General features: G+C 37.6%; 1 protein-coding gene across 7 annotated transcripts in view; it reads right to left on the reverse strand.

The window, feature by feature from the left end:
• Nucleotides 1-25,728, reverse strand: part of LOC138336959 (plexin-A4-like) — a 179,108-nt gene that overhangs the window by 145,924 nt on the left and 7,456 nt on the right. For 2 of the 7 annotated variants that reach the window (XM_069286607.1, XM_069286601.1), the window contains exon 2: nt 294-1,522. In XM_069286607.1, coding sequence (XP_069142708.1) covers nt 294-1,457 — 1,164 coding nt within the window. In that variant the 5' untranslated portion in view covers nt 1,458-1,522. Of the gene's footprint in view, nt 1-293; nt 1,523-13,084; nt 13,331-13,962; nt 14,086-14,164; nt 14,183-19,131; nt 19,153-23,848; nt 23,945-25,728 lie in introns of those variants that run through there. The other 5 variants (XM_069286602.1, XM_069286605.1, XM_069286606.1 and 2 more) reach the window with 5 other exon arrangements.

Here is a 25,728-nt window from a genome sequence, read left to right on the forward strand (position 1 = left end):
AATGGATTAGAATTTAATACACACTGCTTGTCTTTAAAAAATTTACAATTACTACTTTACAATATATATCAATTTTAAAAATCTGAGAAAGCTAATTCTTGTGAACTTGTTTTGAAACAGTTGCCAAAGTTATAGTTTACAATGATGAATTCTTTTTGACAAAAAACAGAAAAGTTGAGACATTAGTCTGTTGCACTGCAGCTAAACTGCTATCATTTTTTCAGTAAATTTTTAAATCAAACAAATTTCTCAATTTAATAAAAGCAAAACAATAAAATATCAATTTTACTCACCGATTTTGAGCACTGGATTGGTTTAACAATATAATCTGGTCCATTCATTCCAGTACCGTTGAAACACTTGCGGATATTTTTGGTGAACATTTTGCGAACCTCCTTCATGGGAAATATACACAAGGCCGATTCTCTGGCATTGGACGATGCCTGGTAAGGGGAACCCCTGGAAAACACCCCGATCAGCACATCCTCTGTGAGATTGACGCCGAGGTCCTCTGCAAGGACCATGCCAGGCTTGAACAGGTATGCGGCTTGTGCAAGATTATACGTAACTCCCTTGTAATTACACTGCAACTCCACTTCTGTATAAGAACGGAATTTTTCATCTTCATTACAAACTCGTATCAGCTTTGATATGAACTGGGCCTTGGATGCGGTGCTTGATTTTTGGACAGTGACAACGTAACTGAAGCCGTTTGTTGAAACACCGTAGATGTAGTAAATCGGGAAGGACTGACGATGGAGCTGTTCTATGGCTTTGCCGGATTGGCCCTGAAAAGTATCCCAGGACAATCTGAAATTGTCAAGACGTCGCCTGCTGAAAGCCTTGACAAGGTCCCGTACGCCACTTTGACCTGTGTTGGTCCATGATGCCCCTATATACAAGGCATTGGACATGATTCCGTCTTTGGTTGGACCTGGACCGATAAACACTACCGTTGTTGCAGTACGATTGTTGGCTACCACTGGCTTGTACACAATGTCATCCATCCGGCTGATATTGGACAACCATCGTTTCTCGCAGTAGCCATGGAATAAAGTTGAACAGGATAGAAGTCGCTTTTCAGATTCATCAGCACTATCCATGATCACTAATGCTTTGTTGTAATTCTCCCGGAGGGTTAGCTCAAATCTACAATGAAACGTGCCCGTGGTTGGGGGCACACAATCAGGGTTATCTTTCTTGGGGCCGGTCACTGATTCTTGTTCCAGTATCAAATCAGAAGAAAACTTGTATAGGTTGTTGACGGCAGCGATAAAAATCTTACCACTGCCCACATCACGCACCATATTGATGAAGGTCTCCCGTGGTCGTGGGTTGGAGTACGTTGTTACAATATAGTCTGTCTGCTGGCATACTGCTACAGATGATAGATACTGCAGCATTAGCAGAAAGTAACAAAAGTTTACAGTCTTCATCATGGTGGATGAGTTTCTCATCCGGACGACTTGTCTTCACAACATCTACTCGACAACTCCACTGCACACATCTAGTTCATCAAAACCTGCAGAGAAAACAGCACACAGTCAATAAAAGGCTTTTCGTAAGAATCAAGGTTAAGAAAACGTTTTGACATGCATCAAGATCAATAAATATTTCAGCGGAATCCGTTCAAGGTCAATATTTTGATATGCAAGAAATTTGACTGAAAAATTTGTATGGAATGTATAATACCCATATTCATTGACAGATTGGATTGACTTAAGATACGTGAAGTAAACTGCAATGATTATCTTGAGTTTCTGTTGAACATGCACTAGTAGAAATCAATAAACAAACATAGAATGATATTGATTCCCTAAATCTTGAGAATACCTTTTGTATTACTCGGAATCATAGCCGACAAGTGTCTTCCACATGATTTATATAAAACTTCCAGCAATATATTTGACAAATGGTCTGTCTGTCTAAGAATTAATGGTTTAGAATTATTACTGTACGGCAGCCTACAGCATTTCTGTTCACACTTAAATATTGTTATGCAGTTTAAAAACTGATGTCACCAGCTGTTCATAGAGGACAATAATTTTGCATACTGTGACAGAATGACTTTATTATCTGCAAGGAATATGCTATTGATAATGATTATAATTCTACACAGTTTATGGACAGTCTCCAGAAAGAGAACGTAAGAAAATTTGACTTATGTAATCTGTCATAGTAAAGTAATAAAAAAATTATAGAGGGCAATAACTCCGCATAATCTATCTTTGAGATGTCTGTGACCTTTAATGTAATAAATGAAATTGAAGTCATGTGGTAAATTTACAGTAATGTATACCTGGATAACTGTAAATTACTCATTTTCCCTAACAGAGATTCCTCAACATTTTTCTGTTCAAGTTCAGCAACATTACAATCTATCAAAATGTTAGTCGGCCAAAATGACATACACAAAGTGAAAAGAACAAAAGGAACAAAGAAAACGGCCAGTAAATCAGCCATCAGCCTTACTATCTAGTAAGATTTATACATCTTGTGTAGGGTAGCAGCATTTCAAAGTGAAAGTAAATCATCTTATACTCAAGGTCAAGCATATGGCTAGTCCAGAATGGATGACAGAGCATTACAGCCCCAAGCCACTTTTACTTTGTATGCTGTCTCAGTGTCTCATTCACACCTTGTAGAAGCAGATCAAGGTGTGAAATGTTTGTCTTATTTCTATTTTGGTAGACAATATTTTTAGTTATCAAAACAATTTGTTTATGACTATATAATGGTGTATATACTGTGTGGATTGCCATCAGTTCTTCACCCCTTCATACCCCTCCCCATCATCTCTTTCAGCTATTTGTCCACTCCTTCCCTTGATCTCCTCACCATCTTACATTATCCTTCATCTCTTTCTTCATCCTCCCCATTATGATCATCCCTCATCTCTTTCTTCATCCTCCCCATTATGATCATCCCTTCATCCCCACCCCCTCATCTTCAAATGTCTGTCCCTTTACTATTGCTTTATCCTTTATTCCCTCACTCCACCACTTCATCCCTTTAGTTTCATATTTCTTCTTCCCATCAACCTGTTACCCTTTCATCTTCCTCATGTCTTCATTTAGAGTCCTTTATCCCTTCCATCCCTCTGCCCCTCCATCTATTTCAGCCCTTTATTCTTCTTCCTTAGGCCTCTGCCCCATCATTTATATTCCTCAGCCCCTAATATTCTCATATCACCTAATTTAATGGCCAGTAGCTGGCAGCAGCTTGAACAGAACCACAACACACCTGAGCTTTGTTACATATAATGCATTTCAGCTGCTGCACTGATCAAATGTAGTAATGTCCTGCTTTTTTGGGGTTTTTTTTGCCACTGAGCTTTGAAACATATGTGCATCTATATATATAGTACCAAAGAGCCAGTACATTTGATAACTCAATCTCTAAATTATAGTAAAAAAAATCTTTCCAAATAATCTTTTCCGCAATGTACATTAGAGAGTAATAAATAACTGAGGTATGTAAAGAAGCTACCAACCGTAATACATAAATTATCAGTTTACAGTGAAAACCATATGAAATAACCAGGAAAGTATTTTGCATCTTACTACTGATGTCATCGGTACAAGTGTATCCCACCTCTGACACTATCCCTATACATGCATCCCACCACCAACACCATCACCATCGTATAACATGTATGCTTTCCATCTTCAGTTCTGCCTAATCAATGAAGGAGATAGCAGTCAAGTCTCATTTTAATTACCAGTATTTTGTCAGAAACTCACATTCCAGTGAGATAATTGGAAGGTGGACCTGGAAAAGTCTCTCCAGGTAGCAATTATTTCACCAATACGGTAGACATGGATCTGACGAAATGAAAAGATAACTCTGTCTGTATCTAGGTCACGTCTTACATTCCTTGGTAAACCGATAGCATCAGATCACAACTATCAGGAAACAAACTATGACATTAGCATTTAAATAACACAAATTCTTCTCTCAGGTGCAAATGATTTCATGATTTCACCTTTCTCTCTTGTAAAATACAGGAATAAGAACACCAGTAACGACATTTAATATACATAGCATTGTAGGATCCTTTCAGATGTTTACACCTTTCAGCAGAGGAGCCACAGACTTGATCAAATTGGTGACATACTGAGCCTACAGCAGGTCCCAATGACATCCCAATTAGTATCTCCAGTACTCACTAAACAGTGGCAGGATGTATTTATCTCGTATTCAAATCGGCTAGCTATCAATAAATATCTGTTCTGGTCTTTTTTGTGAAAGATATCCAACTTCTTGCATATCTCAACTTAATCAACTTTTTTTAACTGTTGATGTTTTTTTAATAATATCAGTGATATTACCTAAATTTGACAAAATCATTATTGTTGGATTATTTCATACGGTTTTGAGATGTCCCAACTCCGCTGAACCGCCTTGATAAACAAGACATTTATGCTGGGTCTCAGAAAATCCCTTATTACCCTACATAACCAACCATTCAAAAAATTAACATTCTATTTGTGATAACAGTAATGGGTTTTCGATAATTCTCATTAGACGACTGGATTAATTTAATCAAAATGTCTGCTCTTAGTCATCACAACGCCTTTAAATCATATACAAAAGACAGGGAACCATCCTTTTGATATCCTAAACATTCCACTAGATACTCATTCACCATTTTGTAATTCAAGATTAGTTTTTGAGATGATCCCTGATTATCCTTACAGGACCACCATGATAGCAGTAATCTTCCCAGCAGCCTTTGAACTCTGTACATGAACTACAAGCCTCTTAGCCTGCCAGTGGGGAATCCTGTGGTATTTTATGTACTTATCCTTCCTTTATAGTTAATATTTATATCTGAATACGATGTACCTGATTACCTGTCAGAATTCTTTCTGCAGGCAGACCAAATCCACTCACGAGCAGTGCATGAATGTTATACATATATAATCCCACCGGGCTTTATCCAATGCCATAACATACTTTATAGGTTAAATCCAATAATATTTATTTGATAATACCTCAACAGATTCTTTTGAAAATCTTTCCTTAGAATGTAGGTAAGCTTTAAGGAATTTTTCGATTACATTAGCACGTCTAGATCAACAGTAATTCTAACCATATATGCAAGTGTATACAATGAAATTGCTTATAAACTTTTACAATACTGTGATGTAAGCAGCGTTACAGATGTAGGTGGTTATATTTTGTAACTCTAACTTATGCGATGAGATAATCAAAGTTAATTCCTTTCCTATTTTTAAAGGGATAAAGTTCATACCTCACATTGCGTTGATTATGATATTACTGCCAGGTATTAACCGATCCCAGATTTTATAATCCTTTGTTTTGTCCGTACAATACACCTACAGTACACCAGCTTTACATAAGATCCATTCACCTTTCTGATTTCCTGATATGTTAGGTCCCCATGAAACAATTAATTAATCACAAAATACAATCAACGTCACTTCAAGTTCCTTATCTCAAAGTCTGACATCAGCGACAGGGCTGCGACACACCATGGAAGTTCATACTGTACAAATAACTTGATTGTTACGACCATTTGATAATGTAATTTTATTTATAACAGGTATTTAAAATTTCATGGAAAAATCTAACATACAAGGCAGAGATATCAATTGGGACCAAGTTCTTATAAAATCTACCGTATGAAGTCATTCATAATTTTATTGCGCTTTACCTGTATACCGGCAGGGTGGCTTAGATCATACAGGAAATCTTTCCGTCAATCTTTTGTGGTTTTCCTTATTTGTTAATTTTGTATATCCATTGATCACATATATTTCCATTGTTTTAATCATTTAACATGTTGAAGGATTTCGTCATTTAAATCATTTAAGTTTGTAATAAATAACAATAGAGGCTACACCTTGTAAGATTTATGGTCCATATTTACAACGATAACGGTGATATATCACTCCCTGTAACAATCCCAGGTAACGCATTCATTATTATTGATAATTAATGTTAGGACATGTCCAAATATATGTAAGTATTATAACCTGATGAAGTCTTTTAACCAATATCTGATGTAGGTTAATTACTCTGGGTTGCCGAATAGAAACTTGCTACAGAATTATTACCCTATAACTACATAGAATTATACCTCTACCTCACATATCTATCCTGATTTCTGTGACAGGAAGGATATAGTGTTTATCAGGTTTGCAGCCTTTCCTGATTTCTGTGACAGAAGGGATATAGTGTTTATCAGGTTTGCAGCCTATCAAACTGGAAGTCATGGAAATAAACAGTTTATAATATAAACATTTTGTTCATTTTTTATCAAAATTAGCATTTTCAAATCTGATTATACTGCTCTTGAAATATCTTAATAACAAAAGATTTAGATTACTGGTTATTTTATCAAAATTAAACCAGATTTCATTTTTTCTAAGATAAGATAAGATTTTAATGGTGCAAGAATAGAAGAGTATCAGGAGATAAATCATCACCAACTCACAGCCAGGATCTGTACAGAAAAAAAGATTGAGTGTATCTGCCCCATGTGACCTGGTCACGTGAACAGAGCACCGATCAGTAATTTGATCAGATAAGGATATCAGATCAATTGAGATGAAAAGTAGTTATTATAAAATCTACACCCACATGTCACTTAGTAATAGCAAGGATCAAAAAATTTATTTTAAAGATATTTTTTTCAGTTAATTTTAGTTGGAAACACCATAAATTTGTGCTATTTATATATATGGCCAAACAAATAATTGCAAGCTCTCTATATGTTCACGGAGATCCATTTAGAGAAGATCAGATAATTAATATGTATAAAGATTTCACTTTGTACCAATAGGAACATGGTCATACAGATTCAATCAAAACATTACTACATAGATCCCACTTACCTGTAGTGATTCCCTACCTACCATACACCTTTGATGTGCATCACATAAAGCCAATAGAAGCCTAGGTATACCGCCATTATATGGTCTGTAGCCCCAATTATATAGACATTTGTGGGTATCTAACTTGGTCGTATTTATAGATCCATCTTGCGCCTACTCAGGCGGACAATATTTCAAATCAAAACTCTCATGGTCACCATTTACATAGTGTCGTACCTTTGTACGGATCGCTATCAACCTGTTTACTTTTAAAAGAACATAAAAAAAATGTTTTCCTTTTAAATTATAGTGATCAATGAATCCTGCCTCTATATGATAATTACATACACTTAGCCCCTATGTGCGTGGTATATAAAAACCCAGAGCTATTTCACATCGCTCCCATGTGCTATAAACGACACACAACAATCGGAGAAAGAGAATTACGGATCATTGTACGATGTGACTGACTTTCACCCTGATCTAATAGCTCTTACCGCGTTCTACATGTCCCTGAAAACACTATGAAACACCGTCCCACAAGGTTTGGATTTGATTGTTAAGTCCGAATGCCATAACTAAGATTGACTCAAAAACGCACTGGTTCGTTATAATACAATCATCGCAATGTACTGTGTCCCCTGAAAGAGCCCATTGCCAACTCTGACCCCACGGTAATGTTGTGCTCTTAGAACAACATTCTGTATGTATAACAGTGATTTTCCTCAATGTTAAAGTACAGCTCTATAGACTAAACACAATCGCACACTGCCAAATGCATCTGATTTATGACCTTAAAACTCAATCAACTGTTTTGACTGTCATTTAGAAATTGTGTTTGCAAATACCCCGAAGCTTAATCCGTTATTGACTGATAGATGGTCATTGATGAAAAGTAGGAGTTCCCAATTCGGGCCTGGATGCTTCAGTCTACACCTATTGTAATATGGTCAATGAATGACCTCAGACCAGAAATCGCTTGACCTATTGTTAAAATAAAACAATTACAAAATTTTATGTCAGCTTTATCATTACTTAGAAAGAAGATATTTCTGTAACCATTTTTTCTCTCCTGTACCAGTGTATCTACAGGAATCGACAGGACCTAGTGTGTTGTCGTATAGGATGTGATTGGATTTGTTTGAGTTTACCCAGGTATAACGCTTGCTCATGAACACATGATAGGGTAACAGCCACAACAATCAAAAATTTTACACCCCACCACGCAAACTGGAAGCTAACCACGGTCCTAGTGCTTGTTTCCGCCTCACAGAGCGTAAAGGAAGACTAAACATAAACTCTGCCGATTATAGGGGTACTTTGCAAGTCACTGCCGCAGGGTGGAGTTGAACTTACTTACCTTACCAGTATTCTAATTACAGTTCTAGGGATTTCGGGGGAAGATCTGTATTTGGCTACATACATCTTGAATAAATAAATACTCTCCAATACCTGGTAACCATCAGAATTTTCACAGATGCCAACACAAACACATAGTCCAACTTTCAAGACAATTTCAACGTTAACCGTTTAGAGGGATGAACAATTATTGCCGAACAAGTTTAACAAATCAGGTTCAATTCTTACTTCCTCATTATGAAAAATCTTGTTTTCCAAGAATTATTTTATATGAATTCTGCGAAGGAATTCATGATCACCTAAAAGGACCATAAAGCGTGGAATGACAATAGCAGATGAATTGCTTTAATGACTGAGATTAAATGTACAGATGATTTCATTTTTTTCATAATTTTGAAACAAAGTCTGTTCGTCTGACCCATTTCTGAGTGGACGTTGTTCACATATTTAACATCTGAACCCAGTTTTTTAATACAAAGAGAGAAGATATACATCAGATGCATCAGGGCGCCACACATCAAGTGTAAACTGCATAACGACACCAGATGACAAGGGACACAATGCATCAAGTCAAAATTCCGAAGATTTCATCTGTGACACGTGTCAACATACACCGTTAACTTCATTTCATCACACTTTTCTTTAGATTACTCAGAACAGCATTTAACTGTACACAATGCTACTTAATGGACCATTACACAAAAAAACTTACTTGTATTTAACTATTATTGTTATTATTATTTAATGGGAATGCGTGTGATTTTAATTCTTACACCAAAATAGAAAGTGAAAATTTACTAACCACTGTTGTCATAAAATTAACCACATCCATAAATATGAGCTATGGAATGTGTTATTTCATAATTTAGACATATACATATGTTGCTGTAATCAATTTCATTACAAGCATATATAACTATACCCTAGCTATACTGTTGCGGACTAAATGCCCTAATATCAGAGAAAAAAGTTTAAATATAATGGGTTTCTTTGGTGTATCCCTCCAGATGATCAATTCTATGAACATCCATCAATTATTACCACAGACCTAACATGTCGTTATGTAGTTATCTCATCATTACTAATTGGACAGCTTGATGCCTATATAGAAGCAATTACAACCAAAATCAATGGATTTGAAAGGCATCAAAACGAAACATCCTCACTATTCAAACTAAACCTATTTCAGAAATGACACTTCTAGGTTTTTGCATCATCAGATGCATTTTGTTCTGCTTGGCATTCCACCGAGCACACGAGAGACGTGAATGATGCTATGTATGTTATGTAAGTGGAGGGCTCACGCCACACGAGGAACCCAAATTATCCGAGTTATGCTGAGCCCACATGATCACCATATTTCTGATATTCTACGGAATGATTGTTTCACTTAAAGAATCAGGTTTCCATTTATTTGTGTACAGTCAATTTTCTAACTTATATTGCGATTATTACAAAGAAATATAAAAAATAACCAAAATCTATCATCTTTTGATAGAAGTCTATTTTTAGATATGCAGATGACTTGCAGGCTTTAAAACATATAATTATTCACACCTGTTGGGAACTAGCTATATATAGACCATACCATGACCTACATACATAAATATATATATCTACCATATAGAAATGTCATCAATCTATGTCAAAGATATAAAAGACAGGTGTACAATAACAACAATAGATATTACCGTATTTACCATGCCACGCTACAGGTGTACAGGATACCATTACAACAATAGATATTACCGTATTTACCATGCCAGGCTACAGGTGTACAGGTTACCATTACAACAATAGATATTACCGTATTTACCATGCCAGGCTACAGGTGTACAGGTGTACAATACAACAATAGATATTACCGTATTTACCATGCCAGGCTACAGGTGTACAGGTTACCATTACAACGAATAGATATTACCGTATTTACCATGCCAGGCTACAGGTGTACAGGATACATTACAACAATAGATATTACCGTATTTTACCATGCCAGGCTACAGGTGTACAGGTTACCATTACAACAATAGATATTACCGTATTTACCATGCCAGGGCTACAGGTGTACAGGTTACCATTACAACAATAGATATTACCGTATTTACCATGCCAGGGCTACAGGTGTACAGGTTACCATTACAACAATAGATATTACCGTATTTACCAAGAGATTTTGTTGACGCCGTGACGTCACGAGGCTTTATTGCATGGGTAGCCATGCAATACAGCCTCAGGCGACATGAGTGTATTGCCCTAGACCAGCCAGTATTACACGTGTAGGTATGAAAGAAATTACCGTATTTACCATGCCAGGGCTACAGGTGTACAGGATACCATTACAACAATAGATATTACCGTATTTACCATGCCAGGGCTACAGGTGTACAGGCTAGGTCTACCATAGTGATAAAAGATATTACTGTATTTACCATGTCAGGTTTATAGGTGTATACTTTTTTCCCACCATAACATCAAATATTACCGTATTTATGATGGAACAGCTACAGGTGTACCTCTCTATCACAATAACAAGAAATAGACATTACCGTATTTACGATATCATGGTCACAAGTGTATACTTCTCTCCAACAAACTCCTAATTGAAATTACACCAAATATTACAATACTCTATCTTGGCTGCAGGTGTATACTTCTCCCCCCACAAATTCCACAAGAACACCAAATAATACAATATTACCATGTCAGATCTAGACACAGGTGTGTACCTCTCTGCCACAATAACATCAGACCGTAAATATCCTATCTGGGCTACAGGCATATATTTCTGTCCAACAATAACAACAGACATATGCATTATACCATATCCCTGGTCATATCAAGGCTTCAGGTGTATTTTTTTCTTCTTTTTTTTTTAAGGTGTAAAACAACATAAGCCTAGAAGATAACACAAAAACCACAGGTATATCTACTATATATTACCAGGTATATACTACAACAGAATTACCTTAATACCATGTTGTAAACTCTAGATTCCTGCCACATCTCAGACTTATCGTAAAGAACAACTGTGGGATAAAGTACAACCCACTCTGCACATGACTGCATTGTAAAACTATTATCATCTTAACACATTTACCCCTGTAGACACATTTTAACTCTTCCATTTCATATTATGGAAGAGTTCATTATGAGTCTTCAGGGGTAAATGAATTAATTCACAAACAAATTAAACCCAATGTCTTTTTCCATGTGACCAGCCCACATATATTGCCTCCCCCATACTTCACCACGACAAGGACATATACACACTGCCATTGCCCCATCACCACGACAAGGACATATACACACTGCCATTGCCCCATCACCACGACAAGGACATATACACACTGCCATTGCCCCATCACCACGACAAGGACATATACACACTGCCATTGCCCCATCACCACGACAAGGACATATACACACTGCCATTGCCCCTTATCCTGCTTACTAAGTATTTTAGTCCCATAAGGTACTTCAACAATAGGTTTAATATCAAAAGATTTGTGGTTATCTGTGGCTGACAACAGCAGCTCAGAGGAAGCTGGCCACTTGTGATAGCCTGACAGGCCAAGTGTGCAGAGTCTGTATTGTTATACTGGGATGACCCTGACCTCTATTTACCTTGTATGACCTCTGTTGACCTCATATGTACTACTGGTAAAACCTCATCTGCTGTACCGGGTGTACATGTGATAACTCACTCTGGATTGTCAAAAATAACTCTTACTCTCCAATATAAGCATAAAATCATCAACGCAATAAAAATATTTGAATGAAATCAAAGGTCAAAACCATTACAAATTAAATGAAACATTTATATTTGTACTCAGGGAAAGACGTATGTATAATAACTGATAAGCTTATACCAAAGCAATTTTTTTTTTCAAATCCATAAAATATTAGAAATTTTAATAGAATCATGTAAATGGCTATATAAATCGTAAGGTACTTTTTATGATATGGTATCATAAAACATTCCTGTGACGGCTGTGTGAAAAATAATGTCCAGAAGTTTCCTTAACTCGTGTTTGTGACAGTCGACTGCTGTGGTATAATAGGCCAACACAGAATCACCTTACATATATACATCTTCACTCAAGCAGCTGGCCCAATACTGAATTAGTTTTGTTAAGTCATGCTGAAAATCTTGCCAACTAGCCCGATGATATATTTACCTAACACCACCAGTCTGTTTACCATAAATACGATCTACCCAGACTAAGAATATCTAGTTGTAGGTCCAGTAGCTATAGATATCCCCTATGTTAGATTGTATATAATTTATATGGATTACAAATGTACAAGAGCCTTCCTTTTAAAGCCATGCAGTATGTTTTCCTTACCGGTTCATCAGATAATGGACAAATGTCTAATTGATTTCTTCTGGGGCTACAGCCATGTAAAATCTAATGACACTGTCTTAAAAGTACATCTTAAAAGTTCACCAACAGCAAATCTCCAAATTAATCTATGACAATTATAAATTACGTTTCTAAGTTGGCTGGGGTAAGGGTCCCCACCACGCTGGACAAGATCACACAAATAGAATTACTAAAGGCATTCTCCCCCGGTGTTTGGTAACAAATATTTTAGTGCGTTAGTCGTGTTTATTCGACCCCTCGTTTGTCAGGTGCTAGCAGACGCGTCCCTCAGACCCTATTTTCATTAGCGACCTTCTAACATTATTAGCTGAATTAGTTAGCATCCGAAGCCCGACGAATGGATGCCTTTCGATTCTCTGCTTTCTGTATGCGAACTTAAAGCTTCTCTCTTATAACATTGATCTCTTGACTCTCCTGCTGCGACCGAGTCCAACCTATCAGACGTCCAACTCCTGAAAATAAGCATCGAGTCTCCGAGAAAAATTAAATATTTACCGATTCCAAATGTGTCGTGGCTTCCCAAAGGTGTCTGTTATGGAAATCCAATTATAAGTGTGTATAGTGCCAGTGACATAACATGTGTCCAGCGAGGTGATACTTTCACCTGATCATAATATATAATACTATCATAATAACCCGTCACTAAATCCGGGGAATCGTACAAATATTAGCCATCACTCCATCACTGCCATCAGAAATTATTTCACTGCTGTATCCTAACCTACTATTCCCTGGCCTGGTCTCCATCCCCCAATGACACAGTGTCAGTATAACACATCCAGTTAGTCAGTCTATAGGGTCCTGGCTTATATACTACAGCTAGGGTAGACAAAAATATAGACATGTAATATGTCATGTTTACCGTAAATATCATAAATGTTTCATATTTATAGATGAGATATATACCATAAATATCCATATTCAGACCATAAGGACAGATGTATGTTCGTTACTATTGAAAACTATTTTATGTTTACCGTAAATATATCAATAAGACTAAAGATAAATTCATTGCAAAGACGATATCTCAATCAAAAGCCCCATGATAAGCTAGATATATCTGTAAGACTCAAATGCGCCCAGCTCCATATATGAAAGTGGGATCGATGCTATGGTGATGTGACCGATACAGATTAACACTGAGGGACCCTTCCACCTCTATTCAGCCCCATGTAGACATACACTGAATGGGGTACACTATATAGGCGGATTCATGTAGACGATAAACCAGGGATGTGTTCAAAAGTTTCCCTCAAGAGATATATACAGCCTAAACAGGTATCAGAAACTTGGTCATTAAGCCATTTCTCATTTATCGAACATGAATTCTTATGAAAGGAAGCTAAAATCACTGAGATATATGTAACACCTACCTGTAATTAGCCAGGAAATCAAAGACTTTGGACGTAGGGAACAAACAATGGGGAATGGGTGAGAACTTAGGCACAGGAAAGTTTTCAGACTATTTAGTCTGAAAACTCCACAACTACAAACGCTTACAAAACCATGATTGGCTATCATATTACGGATCTGTTACCGTGTAATCTCCGACAAGATCAGTGAATGATTTCTTACCTATCGTTATAGACAACAGGCAGGTAAGTACAGCCCAGATCTAGGTAGTGTACCGCATGTCTGAGTACAAATACAAACATTTATCCACTGGTGCTCGCGTCACACCTTCAATCTAATCACGCAGACTTACCTGTAAGTTACCTGTTGATTACAGCAGGTAACATATACACACATGTTTATCGCTGTGCTATTTTTAGGGCTGGTTTCATTCATATCTCTCTTGTTTTTTAAGTTCTCACGTTAATTCATTCATAAAAGTTTGGTCATAGTTAGGTCATATTCCTGGAATTTGTTTTGATGAATATAACATTGTGTTGTACACATGTAATGATTATCACTTCCTGTATTCTATAATGAAATAATACCATTTAAATTATAATTTAAGCTTGTAAACGAGTTTATAATTACATAAAGGTTCAAAATACACCTGTAATCATTATCACTTCCTGTGTTCTATTCTGAAATAATATCATTTACATTACAATTAAAACCTTAATAGCAACAGGTTATAATTATATACATTAAGGATATAGCTAGGCAGTTTGTAACTTTATTCAATGTATTCACAGCTATATAATTAAAGAATCAGGTACGTAGGCTTTATGACTACAAGACCATTACATTAAACTTGCAACACTTAAAAAAAAATTCTTTTGATGCTTACATAAGTGTAGGACATTTATTATAAGATGTCTAGTTTGTTAGTGACTGGTTTATCACCTACATGACACTGTCTATTATTATAGGGTTAACATTTGTCAAACTAACTTAAGTCGGTGTTCTATCGGTGTACAAAATATCTACATTCAGACAAGCCTATCCTGACTTACAGACTAGGACCAACACTAAATTCTGAGTTTAATACGTTGGCTAGCTAGGCCAATAACTGATAAAGATAGTACAATGTCCCTCTAGAATATTTTACATGGATATTTCCATATTGGAGTTTTAATTGCTGCCATATCTACATATACTTCAGTTTGATCTACTTGTTAGAGCGATAACTACAGAAATATGAATATTTATAATATCATAAATTCCATAAATGCCTGCCGATATTTATTATCATGAAAATTCATGGGGGCCATAGACACAGTATTTTCTAAAGCGAACATGTGAAATTGTATCAAGTTTATGCAAAAGAGCTTCTTAACATTACAACCTGTTATTTCTATAGTTAGATTTCCAATTGGGACATCGTGATCAGAAAAGCATATTATATAGTTGTAAATTATGTTGGGCCCCAAGCCCTTCATAATACGGATATTATATAACAAGATTTTTTAAATGGTCGTCACTAGAAAGAGAATGATGTGTTATTGTGTAATTTTCTTCCAATAGAAATACTAAGCTACCAGTAAATACGAGAAGAAAACAAACGTCTAAACAGTAAATCTTTATACCACCAAAAGGGACAACAACACAACTTCCAATGTCCCTGGAGAAGCTATACAACATCGACCAAAATGGCCTCTCATCATAATGGCTGGTTTTCTTTAGTTAGAAATTGTTATGTATAATGTAATATTACCATCAAAAGATGTTATTGCCATTTATTAATAACTACATTGAACTTTTTAACAATATATACAAAAGTCAATATTTTTTGGTTGAATTCTTTCATCAAATTTTAATTTTCATTGAAATACAATCAGTATGCAACTCACCATGTTCAATCTATCTGTATGTATAATAGTGTGTTAATGTGATCAAAGCCGATGTATTTTTAAAAATACATTTTGCTCGTATACACTTCATGGTTTGATTCAAGCAACAAACCTAAACCAGTGTATGCCACTTTTATCAACAGGCTATTACAACACCTATATTTATATATATATATCATCTATATGCAGATGTTGAGCTTTCCGAGTCATCTGCTCTCCATCATGCACCGTTGTGAGTAAATACACTAAAACTATAGACCAAAGTCAAACAGCTATCTCTCCATCAGTCAAACGCTCTATCAAAACAAATCTTTTATATGCAAACAGCTGTGGTGAGATCTTGCTCTTCCAATGTTATTTAAATTTTCTTAAACTTTGGCAGAATTTCTCATAAACTGCTATACACTGAACACATGCATACAACAGTTTTAATCAATAATCTCGAGCCGTCCTGGGGAATCGCTCCGATATCATGTCCCCAAGTTCAGCAAGACGTTCCAAAGTAACAGGGGGAGCTGATCGCCTTCATCTGTAGCCCAGGCTTGATCAAATGTCATAAATATCCGACGGGATAAAACTGATGTTGAGAGTTTTATGAATTCCAACAGATCTTACTTAACAGTTACGAGTTTGTACCCCCCACCTGCTGTTCGTGATTCTGATGGTGCAGGAATCAGATATTTATAGCGTCTCGTAGGTATATAAAGAGGCCTGTATTCCGAGAGATTACAGACAACTCCCTATGTGAAACGATAAGTATACAAGATATGGACAAAACAGATCTACCAACTGTAGTCGAAACAGTATCACTCCCGAAACCTGATGTGTGTGAAAAATATAAACACTCCGTTACAAAACCTATATATTCAGTTTCAAATCACATTGTAAATTTTAAAGACTTGCAGAAAACGTTTTAGGGCATCTGATTAAACTAGACAGTCGTCTTTAAAAGCATAAATAACATCATGTTACCCATTACATCTATACTGTGATAATGGTGTACTTGTAAATTCAAACGACACGTCACAAGCATAGATTATGAATTCTTGTTTATTATTCCATATGAAATTTCTTTCCCAGACTGAGGTATTATAAGAACAAATACACTTCATTTAATCTTTTAAAATCCACTAGCAGTTGCATGCATGAATTTTACCCATCACGATATTTCTCTGAATTGATGAGTTTTACCAGTATAACTACAATGCCTGTACTATACCACACAACCTTGAGCTCCCAGAACTTGTACCCAATGTGCCAAATTTAATGCAACATAAAACCATGACCAAGCACTTTATTCACAATAAAAGTCGACTCTATTTTTGTTCGATAAATGCTTTCGCTGTTGTGATATCCCCACTTATTTTTTAATCGCAATCTCACTTTTTTATTTCACACACACTATGATGGTTATGATTGGGCTGGTAATGAAAAGATCTGCCTGTTAAACCCAGATTAAGTTACGATAGCACCCCAAGTCAGTTCCATTACAGCCAAACATCGGTGATGCAATTACGAAACAACACTAACTTATAACCAGATGAATTCTATCACCTTCGATTCAGCTTTAATTGAGTAAGGCCTACAAATATATATCTTTTCTAAGACTTTTTTTATTATTACCAGTTTCTGTCATTATTTCGATGAAAGTAAACCATCTAGCTGACATGAGAATTGCAGGTATGTGTCACCAAACACCCATGTTATATTCTATGGAACACCCCCACAGGTTTGTGACAGGCACTGTATGTATCTACACTATTCAGATGTCAGTTTTAACCACAGATTTTTAATAATTTTTTTCTTAATAAGCGACAGGGTTTTTGTCTGCTTCTCACATTAGATACTTACAGGACACTACTACAAGCGATAATTCGTAATAATTATAGATTTCACTAACCAACCAATCAATTTACAATATGACAATAAAATTAAATCGCAACAGGGGAAATCACATGCCGAATCTTGCATGCATTAAATTAATTCTATTTGATATTTGATCCAAAAATGAAATTGTTTAAACATAATTCTAATTCCAGTAATTGCTGGTGTCAAATTGGGTGTATAGTTACAAATAATATTATTATTTTTTACAATGCTTCTGCCAAAGACAAACATATTCATAACATGGCTATAATTTTGTTTTTGACTAACTAGACAAGCTGGAACCTACAGTGTGAACAGAAGGCCTTAATGATGAAAGAATATTCAGGTAGAATTGATCGGTGTGGTCTAATAATAGAATGTATAAGGTCATTAATTTTTATTGGTGTATCATGTTTGGGAGTTAAAAGAAACAAATAATAGAATACCTGGTTTAAAAACACCAATCTATGTTATACTTAGAGTCTGACAACTGCCCCATATTGGTTTGATCTCATTCACCCCTGAAGACACATTTAGACTCTTCTTAATCAAAGACTAGTTCAATATATTATGAAATTTCAAGAGTGAATGAGTTAAAGCCATGAAGGGACTTTCAGATTAAAATAATGGTTTTTTTTCACTTCCTCAAAACCGTGTCTGTGTCGCATATGACAAGTACTGGACACCAAGCTTTAGGAGACAAATCGTACACAATATGGTACTTTCACTACCTCAAAAAAAACTCCAGTGACAGCTGATTCATGTAAACACGGGCTGACCCCACCCCTAGGCCTGCCTGCTATATAATAAACCCCACTGTATAAACCAGACAGGTAGTAAATAGATCCTGCCAGGTAAATGTAACAAGCCCAATTTAACCTTCGATGTTGTACAGGCTAAAGGTGAACAACCTGGTCTCGCTATAGGTGATTGAAATATTAAGTGATAACATTTGTAAATGAACACTTATCAGACAAGATAAAACAATAACTTGGGGCATTAGTTTTCCATCAGATTGGACCAGTACAGGATATATACAGTAAATATAGAGTAACATAAAATCTTTATGGAGATTTTTTAACACTGTGACCTTGTTAACCCAGCCAGATAAAAGATCTTAAGATATTCCATAGATTGCATCCAGACGCCTCCTAAACACAGGTTTATTTTCCATCAATTTCATTCAAGGTTAATTCAATCAATTTTCTAACACACAAGTTTGGGCAAGTGAACTCTCTGATCATGAAACCTTGGATAGACTCTTTACCTAGCGGCTATAGTGCTGTGTTGTCTTGCATCACCATCATGTGATGGTATTGTTTTTGAATGGACAGACTCCATAAGCTGGTTCAAAGCTAAGAATTCTTTATAGAATATTTTTTGTCCATAGAATCACTTGAAATTAAATTTGAAATTAACTCAAAATTGGCTTACCTTTATCAAGGAATGTATTCCAAAACAGTTTTGTATTTATCATTCACATATCACATATAAATCCCAATATTTATTCCGGTGTAAACCTACAAGTTAAACTTAACCAGTGCACTAAGAGCACACACTGAAGACTGACTCTCTAAACCTTGAAGTATGTAGAGCTAGACTCACAGCTTTTGTGGAGGGATTCCGACCTTATCTTTTGGTCTGGGATCTTGTAATTACTGGACCATACATTGTGGCCATTCTGACTGGTCACCTTTTAGCTTAGGTTACAGTTTTATCAGACATCAAACATGACTGGTTCTATGTTCTAGCTAGTCAGAGGCCCATCCCTGGTGAGCAGTTTACCAACACCTAACTGATAAGGGCAAGCACCACCCCATGGGAGCCAGACTGCTGCAGCAAGACCAGAGAGTCCGGGTTCATCTGAATTAAACTCAAGGAGATATACACTGGTGATTAGGCCAGCTAAAGTAGAACCATGTGTGGGGACATATGAACATATCAGTCCAATCAGGGATCAGTTTAATTTCAGACCTGCTAATTGTTTCAATAGGCTCATGTTACAGCTGAGTATATTCAATCAATTACTGACAACAGGTACCCCCTCCCTCATTGTACCCCTGTAATGGACAGCAGGTACCCCCTCCCTCATTGTACCCCTGTAATGGACAGCAGGTACGTATACCCCCTTCCTCGTTGTACCCCTGTAATGGACATCAGGTACCTCCTCCCTAATTATACCCCTGTAATGGACAGCAGGTACCCCCTCCCTCATTGTACCTCTGTAATGGACAGCAGGTACCCCCTCCCTCATTGTACCTCTGTAATGGACAGCAGGTATCCCTCCCTCATTGTACCCCTGTAATGGACAGCAGGTACCCCCTTCCTCATTGTACCCCTGTAATGGACAGCAGGTACCCCCTCCCTCATTGTACCCCTGTAATGGACAGCAGGTATCCCTCCCTCATTGTACCCCTGTAATGGACAGCAGGTACCCCCTCCCTCATTGTACCCCTGTAATGGACAGCAGGTATCCCTCCCTCATTGTACCCCTGTAATGGACAGCAGGTACCTCCTCCCTCATTGTACCCCTGTAATGGACATCAGGTAACCCTCCCTCATTGTACCCCTGTAATGGACAACAGGTACCCCCTCCCTAATTGTACCCCTGTAATGGACAGCAGGTACCCCTCCCTCATTGTACCCCTGTAATGGACAGCAGGTACCCCCTCCCTCATTGTACCCCTGTAATGGACAGCAGGTACCCCCTCCCTCATTGTACCCCTGTAATGGACAGCAGGTACCCCCTCCCTTATTGTACCCCTGTAATGGACAGCAGGTACCCCCTCCCTCATTGTACCCCTGTAATGGACAGCAGGTACCCCCTCCTTCATTGTACCCCTGTTATGGACAGCAGGTACCCCTCCTTCATTGTACCCCTGTTATGGACAGCAGGTACCCCTCCCTCATTGTACCCCTGTAATGGACAGCTGGTACCCCCTCCCTCATTGAACCCCTGTAATGGACAGCAGGTAACCCTCCCTCATTGTACCCCTGTAATGGACAACAGGTACCCCCTCCCTAATTGTACCCCTGTAATGGACAGCAGGTACCCCCTCCCTCATTGTACCCCTGTAATGGACAGAAGGTACCCCCTCCCTCATTCTACCCCTGTAATGGACAGCAGGTACCCCCTCCCTCATTGTACCCCTGTAATGGACAGCAGGTACCCCCTCCCTCATTGTACCCCTGTAATGGACAGCAGGTACCCCCTCCCTCATTGTACCCCTGTAATGGACAGCAGGTACCCCCTCCTTCATTGTACCCCTGTTATGGACAGCAGGTACCCCCTCCTTCATTGTACCCCTGTTATGGACAGCAGGTACCCCTCCCTCATTGTACCCCTGTAATGGACAGCAGGTACCCCCTCCCTCATTGTACCACCTGTAATGGACAACAGGTACCCCCTCCCTTATTGTACCTCTGTAATGGACAGCAGGTACTACCTCCCTCATTGTACCCCTGTAATGGACAGCAGGTACCCCCCTCCCTCATTGTACCTCTGTAATGGACAGCAGGTACTACCTCCCTCATTGTACCCCTGTAATGGACACAGGTACCCTCCTCATTGTACCTCTGTAATGGACAGCAGTACACCTCCCTCATTGTACCCCTGTAATGGACAGCAGGTACCCCCCTCCCTCATTGTACCTCTGTAATGGACAGCAGGTATACCTCCCTCATTGTACCCTAATGGTACGTCTCCTCATTGTACCCTGTAATGGACAGCAGGTACCCCCCTCCCTTATTGTACCTCTGTAATGGACAGCAGGTACCCCTCCCTCATTGTACCCCTGTAATGGACAGCAGGTACCCCCCTCCCTATTGTACCTCTGTAATGGACAGCAGGTACACCTCCCTCATTGTACCCCTGTAATGGACAGCAGGTACCCCCCTCCCTCATTGTACCTCTGTAATGGACAGCAGGTACCCCTCCCTCATTGTACCCCTGTAATGGACAGCAGGTACCCCCCTCCCTCATTGTACCTCTGTAATGGACAGCAGGTACCCCCCTCCCTCATTGTACCTCTGTAATGGACAGCAGGTACCCCCTCCCTCATTGTACCTCTGTAATGGACAGCAGGTACCCCCTTCAAAATTGTACCCCTGTAATGGACAGCATGTATCACCTGGTAATAATGGAACCAAATACTATCCTTTATGTACTACAATGACAGGTATTTCTACTAGTAAGATAGGTAAATAACCTTCCTCGTTTACACAATATAAACACAGGACATCCCGATGTTCTCAATGTTTTCTTCATCTGAGGTCAGTATCAAATCAAAGACAGGTACTCAACTATAAAACAGGTCCTGATATGGACATAAAAGATAGGTGCCCCCATATGAAGTGACCATACGTTAGTTCTTTTTCATTGGTCACAATGATAAATCAAAGACAGGTGCCCTAGCTGGCCCATTCTTATGTAAATGGACAAATATAAAATTCTTTCTCGTGGGTCCCAATGTCTGACTGATTCCATATCCAATGGGCCATACATTAAATTTTCTGTTAAGTCTCCACAAGTATGAGACTGTATGACTGATCAGGGTCAGGTGCCCACATATCTGAGGGCCATACATAAAATTCTTTCTCATGGGTCCCAATATGTCGACAGATCAAAGACAGGTGCCCCTAGTATCTGAGTGGCCATACTTGTAGGAATGCTACATTTCCTGTCTACAGTGATAGATAATGTATAGAGAGCAGATTAACTGAGGTCACATGAGGTGTTGATTTTGGCAGACATAGTACCTTACTCACTAAGGCATGGAGCTAGAATGTAGATCTCAGCATATATATACTGTACACTGGGAAATCATTGGGAGATAGGCCTACACAGATAGGGAGGGAGGATTATAATCTGACAATCCCCATTGCACTTCATCATTTAAGACACAGTCATTCTGGCCCAGGGCTTACACACCTGGCGTGGTCACCCTTGCTTTGGTACATAGGATAAAGATGTAAAGAGAAGCTCAGATAGGGAAGTGGGGGGGGGGTCACCAGTGTAGATTTATAGCTGTACCAGTTTCCTCAATGGATCCACTATAGAACACATCAATATCTTCCAAATGCGAATGGGTGAAAAATTAGACATAGAGATTGTACTGGACAGTGATAAATACTATGACACACCTCCATATCTAGTGTGGTGAGGAGGGGAGGAAAGGGAGTGAGGAAGGAACAGGGGAGGGGCAGAAGAGGGATGTGATGTGACAGGAAAAGAGACAAAAAGTAGGATGGGTGGGGATATGAGCTAGGAGGAGGAAGTCTGAAATGGACAGGGAGCGGGAATGGATTAAAACTATGAGGGGAGGGGGAACTAGGCAAGGGAGATAAATCCAATCCTTTATCTTACCGATCACCAACAACTGGTAGGGGAGATATGAGGAGACACACCCAATAATTTGTCAGTCCCCATCACATATAAGACAGACTGTTTACAAAGAGTTTCAGCCATAGACACACGATTTCCATTTCCCTTACTATATATACCCAAGTCATCAGACCTGATCTTCTACTATATATACGCCCTTTTATTGTCTAGTTCACAAATAAAACTAATCTGCATGTCACTCCCCCTCCCATCACGGCCTAGGTGGTATATAATAGACTACTGTGTATGTGGTGTGTATATTGTTCAGTCAGATATACATGTAAGATGTTACCACACAGGGTATAGGTATCAGAAGATCAAAGTTGTAAATCATCCAAAATGAGAGATATTTAATTTCGTACATTTTCCTGTTTAAACGCTTTGTAAACTAAATCAATAAACTTTTGATAATACCATAGAAACAAATTACATGTATCACTATCACACATTAGCTACATATGCCATGAGCAAAAGATACATATTACATTTTAATTAGCATTTGTTAACTGAATGACAATCAGAGATAAGTCTATAGCTATGTACATCAGGTACAAACAGTGGAACAGAAATTTTCACTACAAGTTACAAAGGATTACTTGGACCCGCCGGTAGTAAATATTTCAGTTCCTGAATAGAAAAGGAAGTGGTTTGTTGGCCTTAGGATGGTGGTAGATGTGATTGGTTACAGACGAGGCTAATTTACATAAATGACACACTTTTTAACAGCCTATATAATGTGGTGGGTCTATTTAAATGTATGTACATTACCTCTATACACTGCTACTATTACAAACACTTTAACATTCTTTAAGGCTGACGCACCATCAACATCTCAGGATGTGGACATTGTCAACAGTACATCTTCTGTTTGAAAATAAACAAAGGGCAATAACTCTTTATATTCAGATCCGCCCACTAATAATTTAAAGATGCTCCACCGCCGACAGAGCATACATGATATTCATCATTTGAACAATAATTGGCGTTTAATCGTGTATATATATGCCTAATTAGCACAAAAAATAACATAAAATAATTTAGTTGGCCTTTGGTGCATGCGCAATCATTACTTTATTCCATATAGGATATAGTGCCACGGAATTGTTTTGGGATGCAATTAATTATTTTTCATATTTTCAACTTGAAGTGAAATAAGAAGCTCAAACTTTTCAATGGTGGTAATGGTGTAAAGTAAGTAACTTTTGTAACTGAAGAAAAATAATAAATCGTCTGTTCCTGTTTTTGATAGTGAAAAAATACTATTTGTCAGTGATGGAGCATCAAGTATATATGATATATATCATAATTCTCACATAATCATATCTCATATCAATGTAATGAAAACATTGTTTATCAAGAAATATATTATTCAGTATTGTTATTTTTTTTTATTTTTTTTGTGTAAAAATTTTTTGGGGCCGAGGTAGCCAAGTGGTTATAATTAAGATGTCCTGACATATTACAACAAGCCCTCCACCTCTGAGATACGAGTTCGAATCCCATGTAAGGCAGTTGCCAGGTACTGACCGCTGGCCTGTGGTTTTTTCCCAGGTACTACGGTTTTCCTCCATCATCAAATCTGGCACATCTTAACATGACCTTGGCTGTTGATAATATATAAGATATGCAAAACTAAACAATCCAAAACCTGTATTGTTTCGTATGACATACATACCCATGTCAGAAATTATTTCAACAAGTACATTATAATCAAAAAAGATCTATAGGAAATGCCTATATGACCTCATTCAAATTCTAAATTTCCATCAAAGAAATGGTTAAAAATAAGCCTATGTAACAGTGATAATACAACTTTATATATCTGAACATGTACAATTTACTGGAATTCCACAATTAACCGGAATTCCCAGTATTTCTCCAGTGAATTAAAAAGTTAAACATCTCAAAAGAATTTGATATCCACATCATTCATGGTTAGTTAAGATGCTTAACTTTTTCCCCACTTCAAAACTCTTTTCGAGTGTTCTGGAGTATATATCTTATCTTTTTACAGTGACCTTTCCATATTTACTTAGTTGACATGTTGAAGGCCCTGATAAAGACCGGACTAGTCAATGCCTTATGTAAGATAGCACGCCAGATTATATTGCTTACCCCCAGGCCCATGTCTACATAATCTACATGCACAACTGCATACACTACAAGTTTATAAGGAAAACCGACTTTGACACCAAATTTTCTGCATCCAATTTTTGTCAGCAGATGTTTCCCTTTCCTACAACCATATTACATTTTTTCAATTGCCTTTCAGCTGCGACATAGGACACCGAGACATTTTTTCGGTGACGCTGTCATATATTATAGTTCTGTATGGATATGATATAATTTGGTTGTGAAAGAAAAAGTTCCAGATACGTTGTTTGGTTTCAGACCCCAGCTGTTGTCTGAGTCTTGTCTAGAAACACTTTATCTACGATAGAATCTTACATAAAACATAAGACTTATCTTGTTCTCCTCATTTATACCACAAAGAACCTTGATATTTTCAACAATGAACACATGAGGCAGATATAGCCATACTCTGTACTACTCAAGTATTATCTATAAATACCATCATCAATCTCGCTTTATTTAGCTTTCTTCAATATTGTTTCTTCATTTAACGAAAAATAAGACTGTCTGATTAG

This window comes from Argopecten irradians, chromosome 12 (genome assembly GCF_041381155.1).
Source record: "Argopecten irradians isolate NY chromosome 12, Ai_NY, whole genome shotgun sequence".
NCBI classification, from domain to species: Eukaryota; Metazoa; Mollusca; class Bivalvia; order Pectinida; family Pectinidae; genus Argopecten; species Argopecten irradians.